The 22,213-nt window shown below is 36.6% G+C and overlaps 1 protein-coding gene and 1 non-coding gene across 7 annotated transcripts in view; both read left to right on the forward strand.

Annotated features, from left to right (window-relative positions):
- The window catches only part of DYNC1I1 (dynein cytoplasmic 1 intermediate chain 1), a 314,653-nt gene that overhangs the window by 35,831 nt on the left and 256,609 nt on the right, over positions 1-22,213 (forward strand). For 3 of the 6 annotated variants that reach the window (XM_017525159.2, XM_037737288.1, XM_017525163.2), the window contains exons 3-5: positions 245-359; positions 3,047-3,188; positions 18,535-18,594. In XM_017525159.2, coding sequence (XP_017380648.1) covers positions 245-359; positions 3,047-3,188; positions 18,535-18,594 — 317 coding nt within the window. The remainder of the gene's footprint in view (positions 1-244; positions 360-3,046; positions 3,189-18,534; positions 18,595-22,213) is intronic. The other 3 variants (XM_017525160.2, XM_017525161.2, XM_017525162.2) reach the window with 3 other exon arrangements.
- On the forward strand, positions 5,287-5,393 carry LOC119470681. The gene has a single exon (XR_005199622.1). It is a non-coding gene; the product is annotated as a U6 spliceosomal RNA (small nuclear RNA).

A 22,213-nucleotide genomic window follows, 5' to 3' on the forward strand; every position in this document is an offset into this window, starting at 1 on the left:
TCTTCCAAAACCCGTGAGAGAAACTTTCATCCCATGCGATAAAAGCAGGAAAAAGCCTTCAACCAAGAGAGAAAGTATTAAATGGAGCAATTATGGTGTTTATTCATCCTTTATACATGTGATTATATCTATTTTGGGCTTTCACCTCGTCGTCACTACCATGCATTTATCGTTTTTAGTTTCAGCCAGGAAAAGCATACGTTTAGTAATGTTATTAACTTTTCTTACGGACGTCTACTTCTAGGCTGATATGCAGCAGAAGAAAGAACCCGTTCAGGATGATTCTGATCTGGATCGCAAACGACGAGAGACAGAGGCTTTGCTGCAAAGCATTGGTATCTCACCGGAGCCGCCTCTAGGTACTTAAAAGTGCTTCCTGTTACTATTCCTCAAAATCAACTTGTGTGCGATATACCATGTCCAGTGTTCACTCTTCTTTATAGCTTTTTTTAAATTTTTATTTTTAAAGGCATTCTGTGGCTTATGGTTCAGATAGCATGTATTTTTGGAATTGAGGGTTCTGGAAGGAGATGGGAGGAAAGATTGTAGAATTGTCAGTGGTTTGCTGCTTATTCACTGATTAAATGGTGAGCTTCTTCACTGTGTCACTAATAGATTATTTTATACTTGTTAAATGAGTTGCTACTTGGTAAATACAAGAAATACTGGAATTTCTTATTAAATTGTTCTTCATTTTCATTGCTGAATTCCAGCCTCTCTTTGCCAATCTAAATACTGTGAATCTGGTTATGAATTTCATAACTGCCACAGGCATAGAGTTAGTCCATGATGAAAATAGAAGGCTCAGTGGGAAATTTGAAGGAAAACAAAATGATGGCACGTTAGCAGCCAATGAACAAGTTTAAATTAATTTGACTTTATTGTATTTCGATTTGATTGCTAATTGGCATTTTCACTGCAATGCCCCTTCTCTAAGTCATTCATTCCTAATGGATTATCTATGACTGCACTTTATCACTGAAGCTTAGATATTGAATTGTTTTCTTTGTGTTGAAGGTAACTTGTGCATATTTTGTTTATTCTGTCACTTAACCTCTCATGTAATAAATAGTTTTATTTTTCTTTTATCCTTTTGTTTTCCATACGTTTAAGATTACTCATAGGGTGTCTGTAAAACTACGTTATATCCAATATAGTTAAAAACCCTTTTAAAAGAATACACAAAAATAAATACAGTATTCAGGTCTTTTGTTTAGGATACTTTGTCTTCTGAAGTTAATTCCGTAATTCACTCTTATATTAAAATAAATTTTCATTTATTTCCATAGTTACTTAAACTAAGAATAAAAATTATCCCATGTACAACAAAATGACAAATGTTTATATCAATGTGAATAATAAAAATAACTAAATAATAAGCTTACAAATTATGAAGTATTGCTGGATATAATTTAATACATACAAAACTAAAACACTATTAAACAGCATTTTATACTCAATCTCAATTTGCAATAGGTAAAATCATATGTCCAACAATGCTATAATAAGCCCCAATAAGATTATATTCTTTTGTTTAATTTCTTTATGTTGTGGAAGAAATAACCTGAAATAACCTAAGTGATATTATATTTGACTGGTGGATCTTCTTTTCTCCTTAGGAGCTAGTATACTTTTTTTCTACTTGGTTGACATCTGGTATAAATTAGACACATTACAATTAATTATATTTGTGCCTCAAAATAGCCTTTGAAATTCTGTTGCAATGTGAACACTGGTTAAACACAATAGTAGTATGTCCTAGGGTCCCCTACCCTACATAAAGCCAATAATTAAACTTTAAGAACAAAACAGATCAACGTCTCTAAACCATGACCAACTTTTGCACTATGCCTGCATTGCTGCCAAGGGACCCTGGCAAGGGCCCCATTTTCATTTTTCAGCCATCTCTCCGACTTAACCTCTGAACTTACTCAGAGGGTAATCAGTGAATTAATTGTGGGACCACATGAAAATTCCTAGCTTCTTGACAGATCTGCCATTGTGTTATAGGATTTGGGCAAAATAGTTAAGCCCTTTACCCTATTAAATAAATAAAAGGAAATTGCACATGATTGAAACCAAATGGGAATCTACACTTATGTACTGAAGTTTCTTTCTATCCATATGGCTCCTTTGGCATATGTGATATTGAGAACCCATTGAATTGTCTGGCCTGGAGCCATCTTGGCTATTTGGTATAGCTTCTATCTGAAGGACATTTGGCTTGTATCTGAAGGAAGGGGAAAAAATTGCATTGGCTTTAGCTTTTTTTCTTTTATTCTGCTTGCTCTCAGATTTTCAGCTTGTGCTGACCTTGATCTTTGAACTCGTCTCCTGTCTCAGAAGTAAAGCAGTTTACTTCTGTGCACATGGCAGTGTCTTCTAGAGCTGCTGGAGGCAAGGGAAAACAAGTCCCAAAGACAGTAAACGGTGCAATGGAATGAAACTATTAATTAAATGCAAAAATAAGGCAGACTGGCATTTTTCTTTGTTTTGAAAAAGACTTTTAATAACCAGGTTCAACATTTATCCTTTCTCTCTCTGTCACTTAGGCTTTCATGGCAAATGTAGCTTATATTCCACAGAGTACATTTCCCTCTAAATGTAGACATACAACAGATTTTTCTGACTGTCCTTGACCATTTAAAATTATTGAGAATCACTTATTTTATAACCTTTTAAAGTTTTATAGACACCCTGTTTTATTTTTAATAGGTCACATCTATACTAACAAAATAATGTGAAGAATCAAAATTATCTGGATGGTTCATGCTAGAGAGATATTTGACTTGAATTATCTGGATAGCTATTTTGATTCTCCATTTTACTTTGTTAGGGTGGACATGGCCTCAGAATCCCTATATTAATTCTGTCTAAATCATTTCAAATTTTAATTTCCAAAATATAAACAATTCACTGGACTTTCTTCCTTTTCTTTCCTTTTTTTTTTTTTTTTTTCCTTATCCCATCTCAATATCTCCTGGCCATACAACCACTTTAATTTGGGACCATTTGTTTTGGTTTGTCTGACACTGCTCTTCACCAGTGCAGCCGCTGCATTTTTTAACATGGGATACCTGTTATTTTCATTATTTAGTCCCAACCCCTATGTCTCCCTCCTCGAAATCAGTGAGCACTCCCAGTGAAGCTGGAAGCCAAGACTCAGGCGATCTGGGGCCATTAGCAAGGTAAGAATTGTCCCTTTAAAAGACCCTGATGGGTAACAGCACAGCAACACTGTTAGAATACTGTGAAATGTGCATGTATCTGCATGTATACTCGGACATTTTATGTTTACATTTATGGTGCCTTGCTATTTTTAGTGGCATAGCAATGATCTTGAACCCTAGAAATGATAAATATGTATCATCCTTCTTTGAGTGGGCTAATTTAGCACCATGTGTCTTGCCTAACAGACATAAACATATCCATTAGCTTAGGCTTAAAAAAGGCAGGGAGAACCAAATATAAATTGAATATATATCCAGTCTCTTATTATCTTACTTTGGTTTTTGTTTCCGTGAGAATCCTTGTGAATGGAATACTGAGATGTTCTAATTCTAAATTTAATTTTTCAAACATGTTATTTTCTTAGTAAAGTTGACTAATTTGAAAACTCAGTCACCTAAGTGTTTTTATTATATTATTATTGATAGTAGTAGTATCAGGATTGGCTGCCTCTGTTTAGTGAGTTCACTGCCAAATTTGTATTATACTATGTAGAATCACAGATTATGTAACTTCTGAAAGTGGATACAGACATTCTCTAATTTAATCACTGAAGAGGTATCCAAAAGGTAAGGATGTATCCAAAAGGTAAAGATGTAAAAAGAAAAAAAGATGTAAAAAGAAGAAGGGAGAAATTTCATAAATGTAGATGGAGTCACAGTAACTCTCCGAATCCAGCTGTCTTCACCAGTGTTCCCACATGCCGGGGTCCACAGGCAGGAATTTATGTGAGTATGGCAACCGCACCCAATTCTTAAAGACCAGATGGTCCCCTCACAGCTCAAGCTAGATGAGCTTACGTGGGACAATGGACCCAATATTTCCACAGTTTCCTATTTTTCTTGAGAAGCTACAAATTCAGATATTCAGATGATAATCTCCTAAATGTTAAATGTTAATGACTTTTGTTCTAAGTAGTTATGTGCCAGATTTGGCCTGTGGCCTGGCAATTTATGAACTCTATCTTTGACTCTTAATTTAAAAACAAATCATAAAATACTTTAATCAAGCTTTAAATAAAAGAAGAAGCAATTATCCACAGCACTGCTGTTCTAAGAAGTCAGCCTTTTGGCTTGTCTATGTACCTTTCTAGTCCTTGTCTGTGTACATTTCTTGCCTCCATACATATTATTGGGGCAAAGATATAAAATTTTGCATTTTTCTCTTTTCACTGAAAGCATTAGCATAAGCATTTTCTTCTGAAAATGTACTATTTCTATATAGGCCTTGTTAATTTGGTAGCTGAAAATCTGGACATTAGGATAATCTAGCACTGACTGGAGCTGTAGGCTTTTTTGCTTTTGAAACCAATATGTAAGACTGGAATTACCTTGCCTATTTCTGCCTATTGGTGTCCTTCAGACTTGAATATTTTGTTTTGATAGGCCCTTTGGAAACCAATGGACACTGCTTTCAATTTAAAAAAAAATAGAGGTTTTTGAGGGCACAAAGCTGGTTTATTTTAACAAAACACTTTTGTGATTTGGGGCAGCACACGTCTACTCTCATCTTTTGCTTTGAACACTTCAAAAGGTCTTTAAGGGTGAAAAATGTAATAGCAACCCAGTTGTGTAAGATCTAACATTTATTCAAGAGCTGACACAATATAATCACATTTTTACAGGGGGGTCCATTGGCCTATCATTAAGTTAATGTGTTTGACCATTTCTGTACCATGATGGTGTGTGTCACTGCTGCTTAGCTTCAAGGGTGCAGTTGGCAGCATTCTATTCTATTACTGACTTCACAGTTGAGGGGCCCTTTTGAGAACTTTCTAAAGAAAGCTGACCTATGCCGTTAGTACTCTGGGGACAACAGCAATTGTTTCTTCTCAGAGAACATCACTTTTTATTTCTTTCTCCTTCTTAAGTGACTTTTTTTTAACTTTGTGAATCACTTTGGAAGAGGTACAGCCTACTCCTACCCAACACAACGCTACATATTATTTGTAGGAAAGTTCTTGCAAGTCTGGGTAACTAGAAGTCAATAAGTAAATCTTTTGCTAAGTGTGGGTTTCATAGAAATGCAAGAAAATTGGCGTTGAAAATGATAGTTTTTGTGCTTGCTTTGGCAGCACGTATACTAAAATTGGAATGATACAGAGAAGATTAGCATGGTTCCTGTGCAAGGATGACACGCAAATTCGTGAAGCGTTCCATATTTAAAAAAAAAAAAATGATAGTTTTCAGAAAAACTGAGCACAAAGTGTGCTTGAGGAGAACATATTAGGAATGGCTTAGTAAATTCTGCCCTTGTTTTGAACTTAGGAAAATTTCACACAAATTTATGTTTTTTTCTTTAATAAAATAAATATGAGGTTAAATTGAAGGAGAATGTTATATTTCAGCTTTTAAAAATTCCACTTTGAATGTCTTTTTTTGTAGAAGAAACATCTTTGAAAACAATTTATATTAACTTTAACACTTCATAAAACAGGGGACTGGGAAAAGAGTTCAGTAATTCTTAAGAATATAACTCTATGCTCATAAATTTGCCTATTTGTATGGAATTTGAACTCTTCAAAAATGGAAAATCTTTCAGAAGATAACAAGAATCAAATTAACACATCTGGTCATAGCTAAAGGCACATATAAATTCACTCATTCATTTGTCAAAATTTCAAACCAAAGCTAAAATTTTCTTTAGAAAGCCAAAATTAGCAAACATTTCTTATAATCCTTATAACTAGTTAATCTGAAAATTGGCATACTCAATGTACTTTATTATAGAGAAAAACTTAAAATAGTGCTTTAAAAATAGTATAACAAAAACCTCTCTTACTGATTCTTTTTTAAGAGATCGTCTTGCTCCATTGCCCATGCTGGAGTACAGTGGTGCGATTATAGTTCACCGTAACCTCAAACTCCTGGGCTTAAGTGATCCTCCTGCCTTGGCCTCCTGAATAACTGGGACTACAGCCATGTACCACCATCACAGCTAATTTTTATTTTTACTTTTTGTAGAGATAGAGTCTCACTGTGTTACCCAGGCTGGTCGGGAACTTCTGGCCTTGAGCAGTCCTTTCTCCTTGGCTGCCCAACGTGCTGGGATTATAAACATGAGTCACTGCACTCAGCCACCTCTTACTGATTTTTAAGAGCAGTTGAGAAAATTTTTTAAAAATGGGTAGAGAGTAGAAACATCTAATTTTTCAGTTATGCTAATGATTTAATTTTAAAAATTTCACTTAAAGTATCACCATTTGTTTTACAATTTATGCTTCGATTTCTCATTTATAATTTATGCATCACACACTGGGGTCTGTCGAGGGGAAACAGGGGAGGGACAGCGGGGCGGTGGGGAGTTGGGGAGAGATAGCATGGGGAGAAATGCCAGATATAGGTGATGGGGAGGAAGGCAGCAAATCACACTGCCATGTGTGTACCTATGCAACAATCTGCCATGTGTGTACCTTGCATGTTCTTCACATGTACCCAAAAACCTAAAATGCAATTAAAAAATAAATATAAAAAATTATTAAAAAATTATACTTGTGGTTTTACCTTCTTTCTCCTGATCAGTTTTGGTAGAATCAATTACTCATTGCTCAGTTAATTATATTGGCAAGCAACAAGCTAATAGATTTTAAGAGCTTGTTGAAAAGATTAGTTTGAAAGGTTAGTTTTACTTATAAACATAAATGAAAAAAATCGTTGATACCCTATGTACAACTGGAATATTAAGAGAATAGTATGCTGTGGTTAATTAGTATTGTTTCAAAAACGCAAGGTATTTTAATATGGGAAAATGTGTTACCATATGATACAGCATACAGAAAGGTCAAAGAAGGAAAAGTAATGATTGTAATATGTACTTAAATTATACTTAAGAAATTTAAACACTTATTTCTATATTTTAAAATGTAGTAAACTAGGAATAGAAAATATTTTCTCAAGACGGTAAAGAATATTTATCTGAAACCAACAGCTTATACTTTTTATATGTAAGAATGAAGCATATAGCCCTGAAGAATGGCTTTCATTTAGGTGAACACATTTCCTATCCGCAGAAAGTGAATTCCTTGAAAATAGGGATTAAGTGATACCCATGTAGTAGATATTTGATAAATGTTTGTTCAGTCAGGCATGGTAGCTCATGACTGCAATACCAGCTACTTGGGAGGCTGAGGCAGGAGGATTGCTTGAGGCTAGGAGTTCAAGACCAGCCTGGGCAACACAGCATCCAAGATTTAAAAACTTATATATTTGTTGAATGAACTGTATAATCCTACTTTTTACAGATGAGGACACTGAGATGTGCAGAGAGAAAGTAATTTTCTTAAGTTCATACAGAGCGTTGTTTTGCTGCAGTGCTAGGGTTTTTTTTGTTGTTGTTTTCCTTTTAAGATGGAGTCTTGCCCTGTCACCAGGCTGGAGTGCAGTGGCACGATCTCAGCTCACTGCAACCTCTGTCTCCTGGGTTCAAGCGATTCTCTTGCCTCAGCCCCCCGAGTAGCTGGGAGATATACATGTCATCATGTGTAGCCACCACGCCCAGCTAATTTTTGTAATTTTGGTAGAGACGGGGTATCACCATGTTGGCCAGGATGGTCTTGATCTCTTGACCTTGCGATCTGCCCACCTCGGCCTCCCAAAGTGCTGGGATTACAGGCGGGAGCCACTGTGCCAGCCAGTGCTAGGTTTTTACTTAGGCAGTTTGATTCAGGTTTCCACAACATATACCTCTGTGCTACATAATCTCTAGTGGTAATAGATATGAGTGATACACACCTACCCCATAAGGTTATAGTGAGGATTATACAAAGTAATACTCTGTAAAGTACCCAGAAAGGATTCTGGTGTATACTAACTATATATGAGTTTTAGCAATTATTATAATTTTTTATACTTTAATTTAGCCATTTTTCTGATGGGAAAAAATCTTTTAGATCCTCTCATAGAACATGTTGGTGTCATTTTCAATTTTAATAAGCGTTGCCTATATCTTTATTTAAATAATTATGTAAAATTATTCAGCATGACAAGGCAAAGGGCAAATTGTAATCCATGCCCCTACAGACCACATTCTGGGTTGCCCACCTCTTACTCGCTAACCTTCAGATAACAACCAGAAGTGAATCTATCTAAGTGAAAATCATTCATCCAACATTTATTCTTCTCATTCACATGGATGGCTCATAAGGGACGTTGCACTAAAACTTTTCTCATGTTTAGTTGTAATTCTTTTGGGTTCTCAGTGACAGCTGAACTAGAAGGTGTACTGGCCTGCAGAAATTTAGAAAAGTGTGTTGACCTCATAAAGTTCAGCTGGACACCAGGTTGTAGGCTAACCTGTCCCAGACCTGTTCTAAATGGGAGGAAACTTTCAAAATGATTTCAAAGTTAAAACATCTCTCAATGTGATATACCATGCAATCTCCTGTCACAATAATAACACCCGTTGCATAGTATCCTTTACAAAATGATCTGAAGGGGAGATGTTTGTCTTTGGTGAGAAGTGTCATGGGGGATAATAATAGAATTAATTTTGGTCTTCTTTTTTTTGACCATCTTTGGTCTTAACACCATCAAGTTCTATTTTTCAATCAATCGAGACATTCTAGCCCTTCTCCAACATTTTATTTTTAAAATCTTTTTTTTTTTTTAAGACCCAGTCTCGCTGTCACCTAGGCAGGAGTGGTGGCACAATCTTAGTTCACTGAAGCCTGGAAGCCTTGAATTCCTGTGCTCAAACTCAAATTCTCCCACTTCAGCCTCCTGCATAGGTAGAAGCACAAGTACATACAACCATGCCCAGCCAATTTAAATTGTTTTTGTTGTTGTTGTTAGAGATGAGGTCTTGCTATATACCCCAGACTGGTCTTGCACTCATGGTCTCAAGTGATTCTCCCCCCTCTCCATCCCAAAGTGCTGGGATCCTCCTGCCTCTCCCTCCCAAAGTGCTGGGATTACAGACAGAAGCCACTGTGCTCAGCCTAAAAATCTCTTAGTATTACATAAACAACATATGTGCATTTTATACAGCTGGAAAATATAAGTGAACAAAAACAACAAAATAAAAACGTCATGTTCCCACCACCAGAGATTAGCACTCTTAGCATCTTAGTGCTTATTCTTTTATATAATATATATGCCATCATGTGTAATGATAAATGACATCTTACTGTGAAAACTGTTGAACCTGCTTTTCCAATCAAGCATCTGTATTTTTATACTTCAATATATTTTCATCTTATCTAAGTATCTATACTATCTTCAAATTTCCCCCACTTGGCCCCAGTAAAATACCGTAGTATTTAAAATTGATGGCTATTCTCACAATTAGCAGCGTTTATTAATCCAAAACCCTAATATTTGTAGATTTTCTCTAGGGAGGTGAGGCCCCTCCCTAGGGTACCTTGAATGCAGCAGGTGGAGAAATGTCTTCTGAAGCACATGACAGGAGAACGATGGTACAAATGGAATGGATTAAAAGTCACTTTGGGTTTCAGCTTCATGTGTATTCCAGATTAGAATTCAGGGACAAAGGAACAGATTTCTTCAATCTTCTCTCTTCAGCTTGAGCACTGGGCCCCCATATAGTTACTATTCAGTTTCTCATTGACAGAAAACTGGTAAAATTTAGATATTTGTTTTTGGGGTGCAATAATTTGTTGTGGGCAACTTGTCCTGTCTGCATATAGTTACCACCTTATTTTTGAGTGACTTCAGGAAAGAAAAATGTGCTCTGAGGCCACCTTGGCATAATATTCAAAAGAAATCCTTAGGACCTTCACCTCTATCCACCGTCAGATTCTGCAGGATTCTTTAGAACTGCATAGGCCTCAAAGGACTTGACCCATTTGGGTAAAAGCATCATCATCTTCCAAGATGCTCTGATAAATCAGAGGTTAAATGGAAGGCATAAAGGAAGTATTAGTAGAGGTGAAAAACATAATAAAATAATACAAGACTATGGGGGAAATTTAATAAGACTTAAAATTTTGCTTATACAAAAAATTTTTTAAATATCACTATATAAAAAGTTGATAGGATGCTACCAGCTAATTGGACTTCAGGGAGACTGAAGTCACTAATTCAAGGTTGGTTAAAAGTCAGTCTCCTTGGAAATTAAAATAAGATTTTTACACTGTAGGTTTTTCTCTTTATGCAGCATAAGAAGTTCAAAATTTTTTATATCATCGTCTTCAGGCAAAGTATACTGTATGTACCCATATGGTTATAGTAACACAGTAAGCATCTATTTTAGGAAGGGGTGGCTGAGTTTTCTTCTAGAGAAACTGCTTGCTTGACAGCAGGACTTCTGTGTAAGATTTTGGGAAAACATGCTCTTTTCTATGATGAGAAGTCCTACATTTCTTAATGAATTCAGCTCTGATGGACTTCCCATGTGGCTTAGTGCGGCTCGCACTGGAGCTTCATATAGGGGCTCAGGTGTTAGCCACCAGATGGAAAATTCTCTCACCATAAATTAAGAAAAATACTTTTTTTAAAAAAAGCTTGATGTAAGTGTGTATTTCACTGTTCCACTTTCATTTCTGACATCAGAAAATCTTTGTCATCATTGCCAGTCCTAAGTAAGGAAGAAATTGAGGCCAGGAAGTAAAACATTAACTCATTATTTAAATACCATCCTTTCTTAACTAACATCACTTCAATGAATGTGACATATTGAGTGATATGATGGATTTTAAAATGTCCTTATTATTCCGTGTATTACTTTTGGAAATGGCATTTTAAAAATTAGATATTTAGTGATGGCATTGACTAGATATTTTCTGTTTGGCACTGTGCTTACATAGTCTCAAACTGTTTTCACTGGCTGATTAGTCACTAGTGATTTGTTTGACAGAGAAGACATGTGGAACAAGAGCTCAGAGAAACTGTAGGACTCAGAAAAGCTCTGCATTTTGCCCTTCAGCTTTCTCTCCATCTTAGAGAGAAAAGGAAGAACATGAAAATTTGAGTTCTAGCACAGTTGCTTCAGGGACTAATTAAAGTTACTAAGTTCACTTGATAGAGAAGATGGCTGGACCTCTTTTGTTTTTGAGCACAAATCAGCAATATGGTGAGCATTAAAAAAAAAAAAAAACTATATATATATACGTATATATAGATATATATATATCTATATATACGTATATATACACGTATATATACGTGTATATATACGTATATACACGTATATATATAGTGTTTTGTTTTGTTTTGTTTTGTTTGTCCGCCTCCCCACACACAGAGACAGTCTTGCTATGTTGCCCAGGCTGATCTTGAACTCCTAGTCTCAAGTGATCCTCCTGACTCAGCCTCCCAAAGTGCTGAGATTACAGGCATGAGCCATCATGCCTATCCAGTGGTCAGCATTTTTATTAGATAAGATACACTTCCCTTCTTCAGTATGGAAGTGAGTCTGAAAACTCCCTGGCGACCATGTGGTGACATCAGGCTGAGTAAGACTGAGTTTTCTATAAGTGCTTTGGTGGATATTAAGAGAGTTAGGCAGACATGTCTTGATTTATTATTGCATTTTTTAATAAAAAAGTAAAAACTATTTCTTTTGGAATCAACTTGCCCTTACATGTCACACCCATCTACAGAAAAGTCAGGTAAAGAATATTCATTTGTTCATTCATTCATCTAGTCATTCAGTAACAGTTAAGAATTTACTGTCTATCAGATACTATACTAGACCTTCAAGGAATATACAGATGCATCTTACTTCTAAAGAGCAAGTAAATTGAGACATTTAATTTGAATCTAAGGAAATGCTGCTGTGTAGTTATAGCGCTCAAATATGTGTACTCAGAGAAGAACTCAATGGTAATAAGGACTTTGGGGTTATTTTGCAGAAGATATATGGACATCTATGTGATTGCCTAGGGTTAAGAGTACAGAGGTGAGAAGAGAAGACAGACTCCGGATTGGAGAATGCCTGTCTTAATTGGAATGGAAAGAGTAAAGGTACTGCCAAAAACACAGAGTAGGAGGAAAAGAAACAAGATTTTAGGGCCATGGAAATGAAAAGAAAGACTATGCCAAGGAGCCAATAGTGACAAAAATAAGAGAGAGCAAAGATAAGGAACAAGAATTGACCATGGGATTTGATGATTTATAGGTAGTTATCATCATCATAATCATTATTATCATTTTTTTGTTATTACCGATGCTGTTTTATTTTCATAGGCTGAGTTCCTGGGAGCAACACTAGTCCAGGGTAATTCTATTTTTTATGCTTTCTGCCACATATTGGCATATTACTTCCCGAAGAACTTTACTAATTTAAATGCTGCCAACAGTGTATGAAAGTGCCTTAGCCACACTGAGTGTTAGCATTACAAATAAGAGATTTGTTAACTACTGCCTTCCAAATATTTATTGGACATCTCTTTCTTATAGCCAAAGACTAGAAACAGTAAAAAAACAAAACAAAACAAAACATAACAAAACAACAAGAACAAAAAACCAACAACAACAACAAAAAACACCCTTAAGGAAATAATTCTAAGGCTTTCTGCTCTGAAGTCTAATAAAGATGGAAAAAAGAATGGAAATTACCAACTTGCTTTAGGTAAAAGCTGAACAGGAAGAAATTACCTACTTATCAGAGTGCAGGGTATATGCAACACAGACATATGTCTTTTACTCCTAAGTTATACTTTCAACCCATAGCCAAGGATTTTTTTAAATTTTCACTTCTTTCTGTCTAATAAACTGAAACTGAGCAAATAAAATTGAGCCAATGAAAGGGGAATTTTATAAGAAACTACAAAGCAATGAATCAGTAAAAGGTTTAAAATATGAAGTTCTGTTTGTCTCTTAGTAGGTTACTTCGGGTTTGAAGAATTTTGATGTTTGTCTATTCGTTTTTAAAAAATATTGAAAAACAAATTGACCCACAAATTATAAATTACTATATGGTAGGCATTTTTGGATAAGATGCCAGAGGCTACAATATCTAGTATGTTCAAGATCTAATAAGCGAGTGATTATTTTCCATGTTGGGAAACTTCTGTATTTTGAAAAAAGTTAGGAAATGTGACCTTAATTGGCATGTCCAAAACTGCCAATCCAACCCTGGGAACATAGAACCATAACAGTGCCCCTGAGTCCAGAGTAGGTGCAGAATTATTGGGCTGTTTAGTATCTGAACACATAACAGGGGTCCTATAAAATGAAGATCAGAGATCCCACTTAGAAAGACCCTCAGAAAGTTAACTTAAGAAATCAGTCAAAACTAATCAGAGCAGCCAAATGCAACTCATGAAAATAAGCAAACAAACAACACCAGGATGGTTCCCCAGTAGGGAATACTAGACAAAAATTTAATTGACATAGTTAAGGAAAGATTGTGTCAAACAACAAGGGCTAGTTTGGTCATCCCAGGAACTCCAGAAAGGGGAGACTTGGGTAGCAGCGAGGATGATATCTGGTCTTGGGGAAAGATGAGGACATGGTGGGGGAGGGCAGGAGAAGCTGTCGTAGTTAAACGTTCAGCATCACCTACTCTAGTCCCAGAGATATTCCTGGACATCTGCCTTCTCTTCAAGGAGAGAAGACTTTGTCAGGCTTATGTATTTTTCTGGCTGGTTATTATTCTCACAACAAATTACTAAGTTGGCATCTAAAATATAGCAGTCTTATAAGACCTGGTAGACTAACTCAGCCACCTAAGTCCCATAAACTAAGCACTGATGAAAATGAATTTAGGCCCAAATCCTACCTCTTCCTTCAAGACCAGTTCAAATGGAATCTCTGATCTTTTTAGAGGAAGTGTGTCTCCTGCTGTGGCTTCCAAAGGATGATGAAAATGCAGTCCAATGCCTGGCTGACTGGCATGGAGCAAACACGAAGTGAAGGGAAATTATAATGATTACTATTCTTAATCTGTTTTTCTTATGGCATTTATTAATATTTCCAGCTCATATTTATTGAAACTTTAAACTGTGCCTGTCTCTGAGCAAGTGATGAGAGCTACTTTCTTCCTTTTATATGTTATTGGTATATTATTAGGCATAAATATTCATATGTCTCATTTACCAAAATGTAAAATTCTTAAGTGCTAATTTCATGTCCCTCAGCATACGTATGGTACTGCTTATATGGCAAGTTTTACTTTTGGTCTTGTGCCACTAAACTCTCTCTCTCTCTCTCTCTCTCTGTATGTATATATATATACACATAGACACACACACCTGTGTATGTTTTGTGGGTATTTTTGAGACAGGGTCTTACTCTGTCACCCAGGCTGGAGTGCAGTGGCATGATCTCAGCTCACTGCAACCTCTGCTTCCCAGGCTCAAGCTATCCTCCCACCTCAGCCTCCCTAGTAGCTGGGACCACGAGCGACTGCCACCATACCCGGCTAGTTTCTGTATATTTTTGTAGATGCAGGATTTCACCGTGTCACTCAGGCTGGTCTTGAACTCCTGGGCTTCAGCAGTCTGCCTGTCTCGGCCTCCCAAAGTGCTGGGCTTACAGGCATGAACCACCATACCAGGCCTAGTTACCTATGTTTTACCTCCTCATAAGAACTGTAGGTTCCTTGAACATTTTTCAACCCTCTGTTACAGTATTTTGTATTTTAAGTTCTTAATAGATGTTTTTTGAATAAGTAAATGAATGTTTTTATAAAAATCTTCTCTCCTTTGCATGCATTGATTGAGCCATTCCAGAAATTACTAAAAATAGAACTAATTATTATAGCAAACAGAGTGATTTCTATATGAAAATAATTTGTGATAGCCTATTATGTTCCTATAAATTTACTTAAAATTTCACTACTTCTTTCATTTTATAAAGAAACTACCTGGCAAAATTTCAAACTGACCAGAAGCTGCAGGGAAACCATAATTTTATTTTCAGGGATACAATTACTTGTTAAAATGGCTGGAAAATAAGATCTCTGCCCATTGATTAAATAAAGTATTCTAACTGGAGAAGAAAAAGCTAAAAGGCAGTTGAATAATCATCCTAGATTTTAAAACATCAGGCAGAGAAGAATGTTAAAGGACCTCAAGGCCTGCACCCTCATTTGCTGGGGACAAAAGGAGATTTGCCTGATGACACAGTGGAGCCACATCCAGGACACAGACCTCCCACCCTGGGCCAGGTGCGGTCCTCTCTAAAATGCTGCTGTCTGTGGGGAAGCTGTCCTACACGGTTTACATAGAAGGAATTTGGCGAATGTTTAATACATATTTCTAGGCTATCCCTGGAAATATAAACAACCTTTGCCCATTTTGCATATTGGTTTTAAGTTTCTTTCAAAACCCTTTACATATTGGCATATTCCTTGAAAGGAACCACCCCACAGATAATAATGGGAAAAATGAAAAGATAATAAAACTGTCACACTTGATAGTAGCATCCTTGGCTTCACCCCCTACCCCACAGCTTGTTACTGACAATAACTATGATCTCTTACTGAATAACGTAGGTGTGCCAGGAGGCAAGGCTCTTATTGTGTTACACTCCCACCTTTGTTTTTCTGGCCAAGTAAATGCAAACTCCCCAGTATTAATCTGCGGACTTCTTAATTGGATGATTCTCATAGAATCACTATTTATACTTTTCAAGGGTACAGTGAGTTCAGGTAATCTGTCCAATCAGTATCAGAAGAGCCAGACCATCGGGAGCTGCTGGGAGAAGTGGAAAAGGTCACTAAAGTTCAGCCCATCAGAAACCTCAAGGAAAATGGAGGGCAAATAGCTGGTCCCACTCCTTGCAAAGAAAGCTTCTTACAATCAGCAAGAGCCAGAAGCAGCTCTTTTGTCTACAGCAAAAGAAATGCTCTTAAATTTGATCCTCAGAGATATGTGAACAGCAAGTATGAATTATGTTAACATATTCCATTACTTTAACCATTTGAGCTGAGGTTAAAGAATCAGTGCCCAGAAGCAGAAAGGGCTAATTTTCTTCAGCAGAGAATGAATTCAGAGCAGGGGTTCTCACCCCTGGCTGCATATTAGAATCCCATGGAAAGTTTAAAAAAAATACAGATGCCTGGGTCCAACCCCAGACATTCTGGTTTAATTGGTCTAGAGGTGGCCTAGGCCTAAGGCCAGGCTTGAGCAAATCAGAAGTTTAGAATCAGTGATGCTTTCTACATGCTGACTACTAAAAGCAATAGTCTAGCTCTGTCATTCCCCAAAGGTGGTCCCATGATCACCCTTTTAAACATCACCTGGAAACTTGTTGGAACTACAAGTTCTTAGGCCCCACTCCAGATCTGCTGAATCAGAATTTCTAGGGTTGGGGATCAGCATTCTGTATTTTAATAAGCCTTAATAAGTCATTCCGATGAACATGAAAGTTTGAGAACCACTTGCCTAAATCAAGTTCTTGCTGCTCAGAGTGTGGCCCACAGAGCAGCAACATCTGTATCTCCTGGAGCTTGTCTGAAATGCAGAGTCTTGGGCCACCCCAGACCTACTAAGTCAGACTGCATTTTAGCAGTGTTTCCAGGTATCTGTATGTGCATTAAAATTTTATAAGCACTGGTCTAAGTAACACTGGCCAGTTAGTGTCTCATTGGCCTTCAGTTTTAGTGTTTCAGAGGTTATATGTGAAAAGACAAGAGCACAGCCAGAGCATAGAAGGAAAGCTGTGAATCTGTATTCTGCTACTTCTGCAGGAAGGGTAATATGCGATCTGTCAAATAGGTAAGGATTGACTCAAAAAAACATTAAGAGTAGATAGAGTGGTTGTGGCATAAAAGCAGCTGCTGTTTGTCATATGGCTACTATGTTCTTTATAGGTACACTTGCATTTAATCCTTGTGGAAAACCAGCAAAAGATTCATTCATTCAACAAATAGTATTATATAAGCATATGCCAGATACAGTTCTAGGCGTATCCCCATATTCTAGAGATGTGGTCACCCCTGCCACTAGAGGCTTAAGTCTAAAGTCAGACAACAAACAAAAACAAATAAACTGATATACAAGACAATCGTAAGTAAAGATAAGCGCCATGAAGGAAATAAAGCAGGGGAAAGGAAGGAAATGAAGAGTGATAAGGAAGTGATACTTGAGATCAGGTGTTGAAGCAGGGAAGCCTCTTTGAGGAGGTAGCACTTGAGCCAAGACACAAAAGAAGCAAAGTCATAAGCCGTGCAGATCTTTAAGGGAAGAACATTAAAGAGTGTGCAGAGTTGACATAATATGAGTGAATGAATGGTTAGAGAGAAGTTTGGAAGATTGCTGAAGGCCAGTTCGTAAGTTATCCTATAAGCCACAGTAAGTATTTACAGACAAGGAAACTGAGCAGGGCTTCTCAAATATAGAGTGTCCATGGATTGCCTGGGGAACTTGTTAAATTGTAATATAGAGTCAGAAAGTCTGGGGTGGTATGTGAGTTTCTGCATTTCTAATAAACTCCCAGGAGATGCTGATGCTACTGGTCTGTGGGCTACGGAGTAAACAAAAGGATGCAGGGACTGAGAACTTATTAAACAGCATGCTCAATGTCACACAGCTGATAAGTCACAGAGGCAAGATTTGAATCACAGAAGCCTGCTCCCAAAGTCTGTGCTGTCCATTAGTTGGCGTGTGAGATGCACCGGAATCAGTTCTGTGCAGAAAATTTAAAGAGCCTGGCTGAAAAAGGTCCTTGCATGTGCTCTATTTATAGAAGAGTCATTTATCCCCTCTTATTCTGAAGGAGAAATAACAAGGAAAATTGGATGCTTTGGTAACTATTGATACTTTGTGCTATTGCTTGTGCAATGTTTAAAAATATATAAGATATAATCAGTCCCTGACATCTTAGAAAGAAATGATATTGTTGGTGACCATCTTGGTGTACTATTTATAAATAAGCATAGAAGTACCCATGAGTCTCAAAATCCAATGCATTATATTTGCAGTACCTGATCCAAGGAAGCCTAGTTATTCACGAGGCTCTGTAGTCATACCCCTGCTCTGACCCATTTGCAGCCTTGTGTTTAGTTCTTTTCATCACATAGAAGATGCTTGGAGCTCCCAGATGTGGATGGGCTCTGGGGTGTCAGAGATACATGCAGTAGTTTACATGCTCAAATCAATGAGACTTCAATATAAAACCAAGGGTGAGGGTGTGTGTGGAGTTTGAATACATGGCTCTCAACTTTCTTTCATGAAAACAGCCATAGTTCCCAATATTAAACAGATGTTTGCAGGAAAGGATGGCTCCTCACTTTCTCTTGTTGTTCGATAGTCACTGGGGGTGGAGGGGATGGAGAGGGGACATGTTCTGTGTATGTATTGTATATGCTCTTGCCTTGATGAATGACATAGTTTGGTTTGGTTTGTTGCCCTCCCCTTTTGTTAATTCTCTGTGTTCTTTTTCCTTTGTGCTGCACAATTAGGACCCTGCAGTGGGACACAGACCCCTCAGTGCTCCAGCTGCAGTCAGACTCAGAACTTGGGTATATGTCTGCTCTTTTGTTACTCCTTTTATTATTTCTTTGCTACAGTTGTGTTGAAATGCTGGAGCTGTTGTTGCTCTTGTGTTCTCCCCTTTTGCTGAACTTCTGGTTTGATAAGTTCATTTCATTCTGTCAGTTTTCCTTATAAAGCTTTGAATAAAGTCTCTCTTTGTGGAAAACACCACAAAAAGATGGCTTCTGATTTCTCCTTATTAATTCCTATTACTGCAAAACAGCAGTCCCCCAAACAAAAATCAAACGTAAACCCACACATTTACTTAAAAGTGGGGCACACAAGTTCTGCAATGGGAGATACGTTTGACGTTATCGTAACCATCCTCCCCTTTACTAACAAGTTGCCTTAGGTTAACTTTTGTCTAAGATCAGTATTAAAATATTGTGTCTTGTTTGTTTACTTTCTTTTCAGTTTTTGGGGAACTCACATTAAGCACTTAATTTGAATTAAGTTTGAACAGTTAAAGATTTCTGTTAAAAAAAAAAAAAGCAAATTAATTGAATACCTTGATCTAAAGATGTCTCCTATGTCCTAAAGATCATTTTTTTCAGATGGAAATGTATTATCACAAGTTACAAGAAAATTTCAGAGATGAAGACTTTGAGTTGAATAAAACACACAGACATGTCCTAGAAACTCAGTTTATTTCCATTATAGGATTGGAGTTAGCTGTATTCACACATGAGATTTTCTAGTGGGGTGCTTGTATCAGCTGGTCATGCAGCTCAGGAGAACTGATTGTGGATTTCTCTTCTCACTTCACATTCAGTTAAATCCGCTGGAAATCAGCCACATTGGAAGTATTTACACTACAGAAATTGCCTCCTTTCCTACAAGCAAGTTATTATCCATTTACCGACGCAGCACTGGGTTTCTCTAAGTGAATAGCAAATTTCATAACCACATTTTATGAAACCATTATCTTTTCTTTCTAAATATAAACCGACATATCCCAAACTAGGCATTTATTTATTATTTATTTTGAATTTCTGAGATTCCTGGGCATGTATCTCTGTGGTTCTATCAGTTTCAGTGCCTACTGTAGGTATAAAAGGAGGTGGAAGGACTATTTGCATGTTAGGTTAAATGCCATCTGTCTGTGACCCTTTACATATGCAAAAATTCTTAGCTGATTTATGACAACACTAAGCCAGGAAAATATCCTAACATTTAGATAACTGATGCACTATTTTTTTTTTAAGCTTACTAAATTCTTGGCTGTTTAGTTACGTGGTTCATTTATGTTATATTTCTATATGTATTATTTAAATAACCAAGAGATATGGTTTAATAAGACAGCGAATATATAGTAAGTTATAGTTCAGGGGAACTTCAGAATGCAGTTCTTCAAAATTATGTTAAAAAAAAAGGCGGGGTAGAGAATTGGCAGACTACCCTATGCATTTAAATTAACAGATTTTTAGACAGATTGCAGCAGTGCTAAATTACACTTGCTGATGTGAAATAGTTAAGAATTTTCCCATTTATATCAGTTTTCCAAGCAAAAAATTCACTGTTGACTATGCAGATTAAAACTTGTGACTTATTCTAGGGAGATAGTATATCTGTGGCCCCACCTTACATAGTATATCTGTGACCCCACCGTACCTGCTGCAATATACTTCAGCGTGAACCCAGTGAGTTGGAGAGAGAAGATAGGAGACTTTCTGTTCACTTTCTAAATATAAACCAATATATCCCAAACTAGGCATGCATTCATTTATTATTCATTTTGAATTCCTGAGATTCCTGGGCATATATCTCTGAGGTTCTATCAATTTCAATGCCTACTGTAGGTGTAAAAGGAGGCTGAAGGACTGTTTGCATGTTAGGTTAAATGCCGTCTGCCTATGTGTGAGTGGCTTATCTTAGAGAGTTTGAAGGTGTTTTCAGAGAATATTTGAGAGATGACATTATTTCAAATATCACCATAATGAAAATTTCTAGATTTTTGTAGAGAGTTTTATTTCGCCTCCTTGAGCTGTGGCATGGGAATGACCATAATCCATAGCTTGATCTGTCACTGAATTTAACACCTTTACTGAAGTATAACTGCCTTTAAATAAACTACACATTTAAACTATTCAAATTGATGGATTTTGACATGTATACACATCCATGAAATTATCACCACAATCAAGGTAGTGAAAACATTATTCAGCTCCAAGAGTTTCCTCATGCCCCTTTGTAATCTACATTGTTGCTTCTGTCACTATACATTAATTTGCATTTCCTAGATTGTCATATAAATGAAATCATCCAGGAGGTACTCCTTTGACTGACTGACTTCATTCAGAATGATTATTTTGAGATTCATTCAGGTTAAGTGTATATAAACAACTCAATCCTTTTTATTCCTGAGTGGTATTCCATTGCATGGAAATACCACAGTTTGTTTATCCAATCACTTTTTATATACATTGGGTTGTTTACAATTTTTGCCCATTACAAATAGAACTGCCATAAACATTCATGCACAAATACACATATCCTTTCATTTGTTTTGGGTAAATACCTCCCAGTAGAGGGAGGTATCTGATGAAATGTCTGCTTAAATCTGTTACTCTTATATGTTGTTTTTGAGTTGGGTTGTTTTGTCATAATTGATTTTGAAAGTTCTTCCTAAGTTCTGGATAAAATGCTTTATCAGGTATGTAATTTGTTAATACTTTCTCTCAGATTGTGACCTGTCATTTTCATTCTCTTAACAGTGTCTTTAAAATAGCAAACCATTTTAATTTTGACAAATTACAATTTACAGATTTGTTCTTTTATGGATCATGCTTTTGTTAACATAATTTCAATTTTTAAGTGATTAGTATCTGGTAGAATACAATTCACCTACAAAATCATTTGGATTTGGAATATTATTGTGAAGAAGGTTTTATTGTTTTGTTTTGTTTTGAGACAGTGTCTTGCTTTGTCACCAGCCTGGAGTGCAGTGGTGCGATCTTGACTCACTGCAGCCTCCACCTCCCAGGTTCAAGTGATTCTCAGGCCTCAGCCTCCTGAGTAGCAGAGACTACAGGCGTGTGCCACACACCCGACTAACTTGTATTTTTAATAGAGATGAGGTTTCCCCATGTTGGCCAGGCTGGTTTTGCACTCCTAGCCTCAAGTGATCTGCCCACCTCTCAAAGTGCTGGAATTACAGGCGTAGGCATTCATGCCCAGCCTTGGAGGAGGTTTTAAACTACACATTCAATAACTTTAACAGTGATAGCACTATTGAGGTTATCTATATTTTGCTGATTAGCCCTCAGAGTTTGTGTCTTTCAAGTAATGTGCCTACTTCATCTTCATAGACAAATATATTGGCCTAAAATTGTGTATAATATTTTCTTATCATCCCTTTAATACCTGCAGAATCTATATATATTTATTTATCTCCTTCCTGATATTGATAAATTTTGTGTTCTCTCTTTTTCCTCTAAGAAGTATGGCTGGAGGTTTATTAATTTTATTGATCTTCTCAAAGATCCAGTATTTGGTTTCAATGATTTTTTTTTCTATCTGCAATTTCATTGGTTTTTACTCTGATCTTAATTATTTCTTTTTCTCCTACTTACTTGGTATTGACTTTGCTTTTTTTTTTTTTTTTTT

Source organism: Cebus imitator, unplaced genomic scaffold, assembly GCF_001604975.1.
Source record: "Cebus imitator isolate Cc_AM_T3 unplaced genomic scaffold, Cebus_imitator-1.0 Scaffold37, whole genome shotgun sequence".
NCBI lineage: Eukaryota > Metazoa > Chordata > Mammalia > Primates > Cebidae > Cebus > Cebus imitator.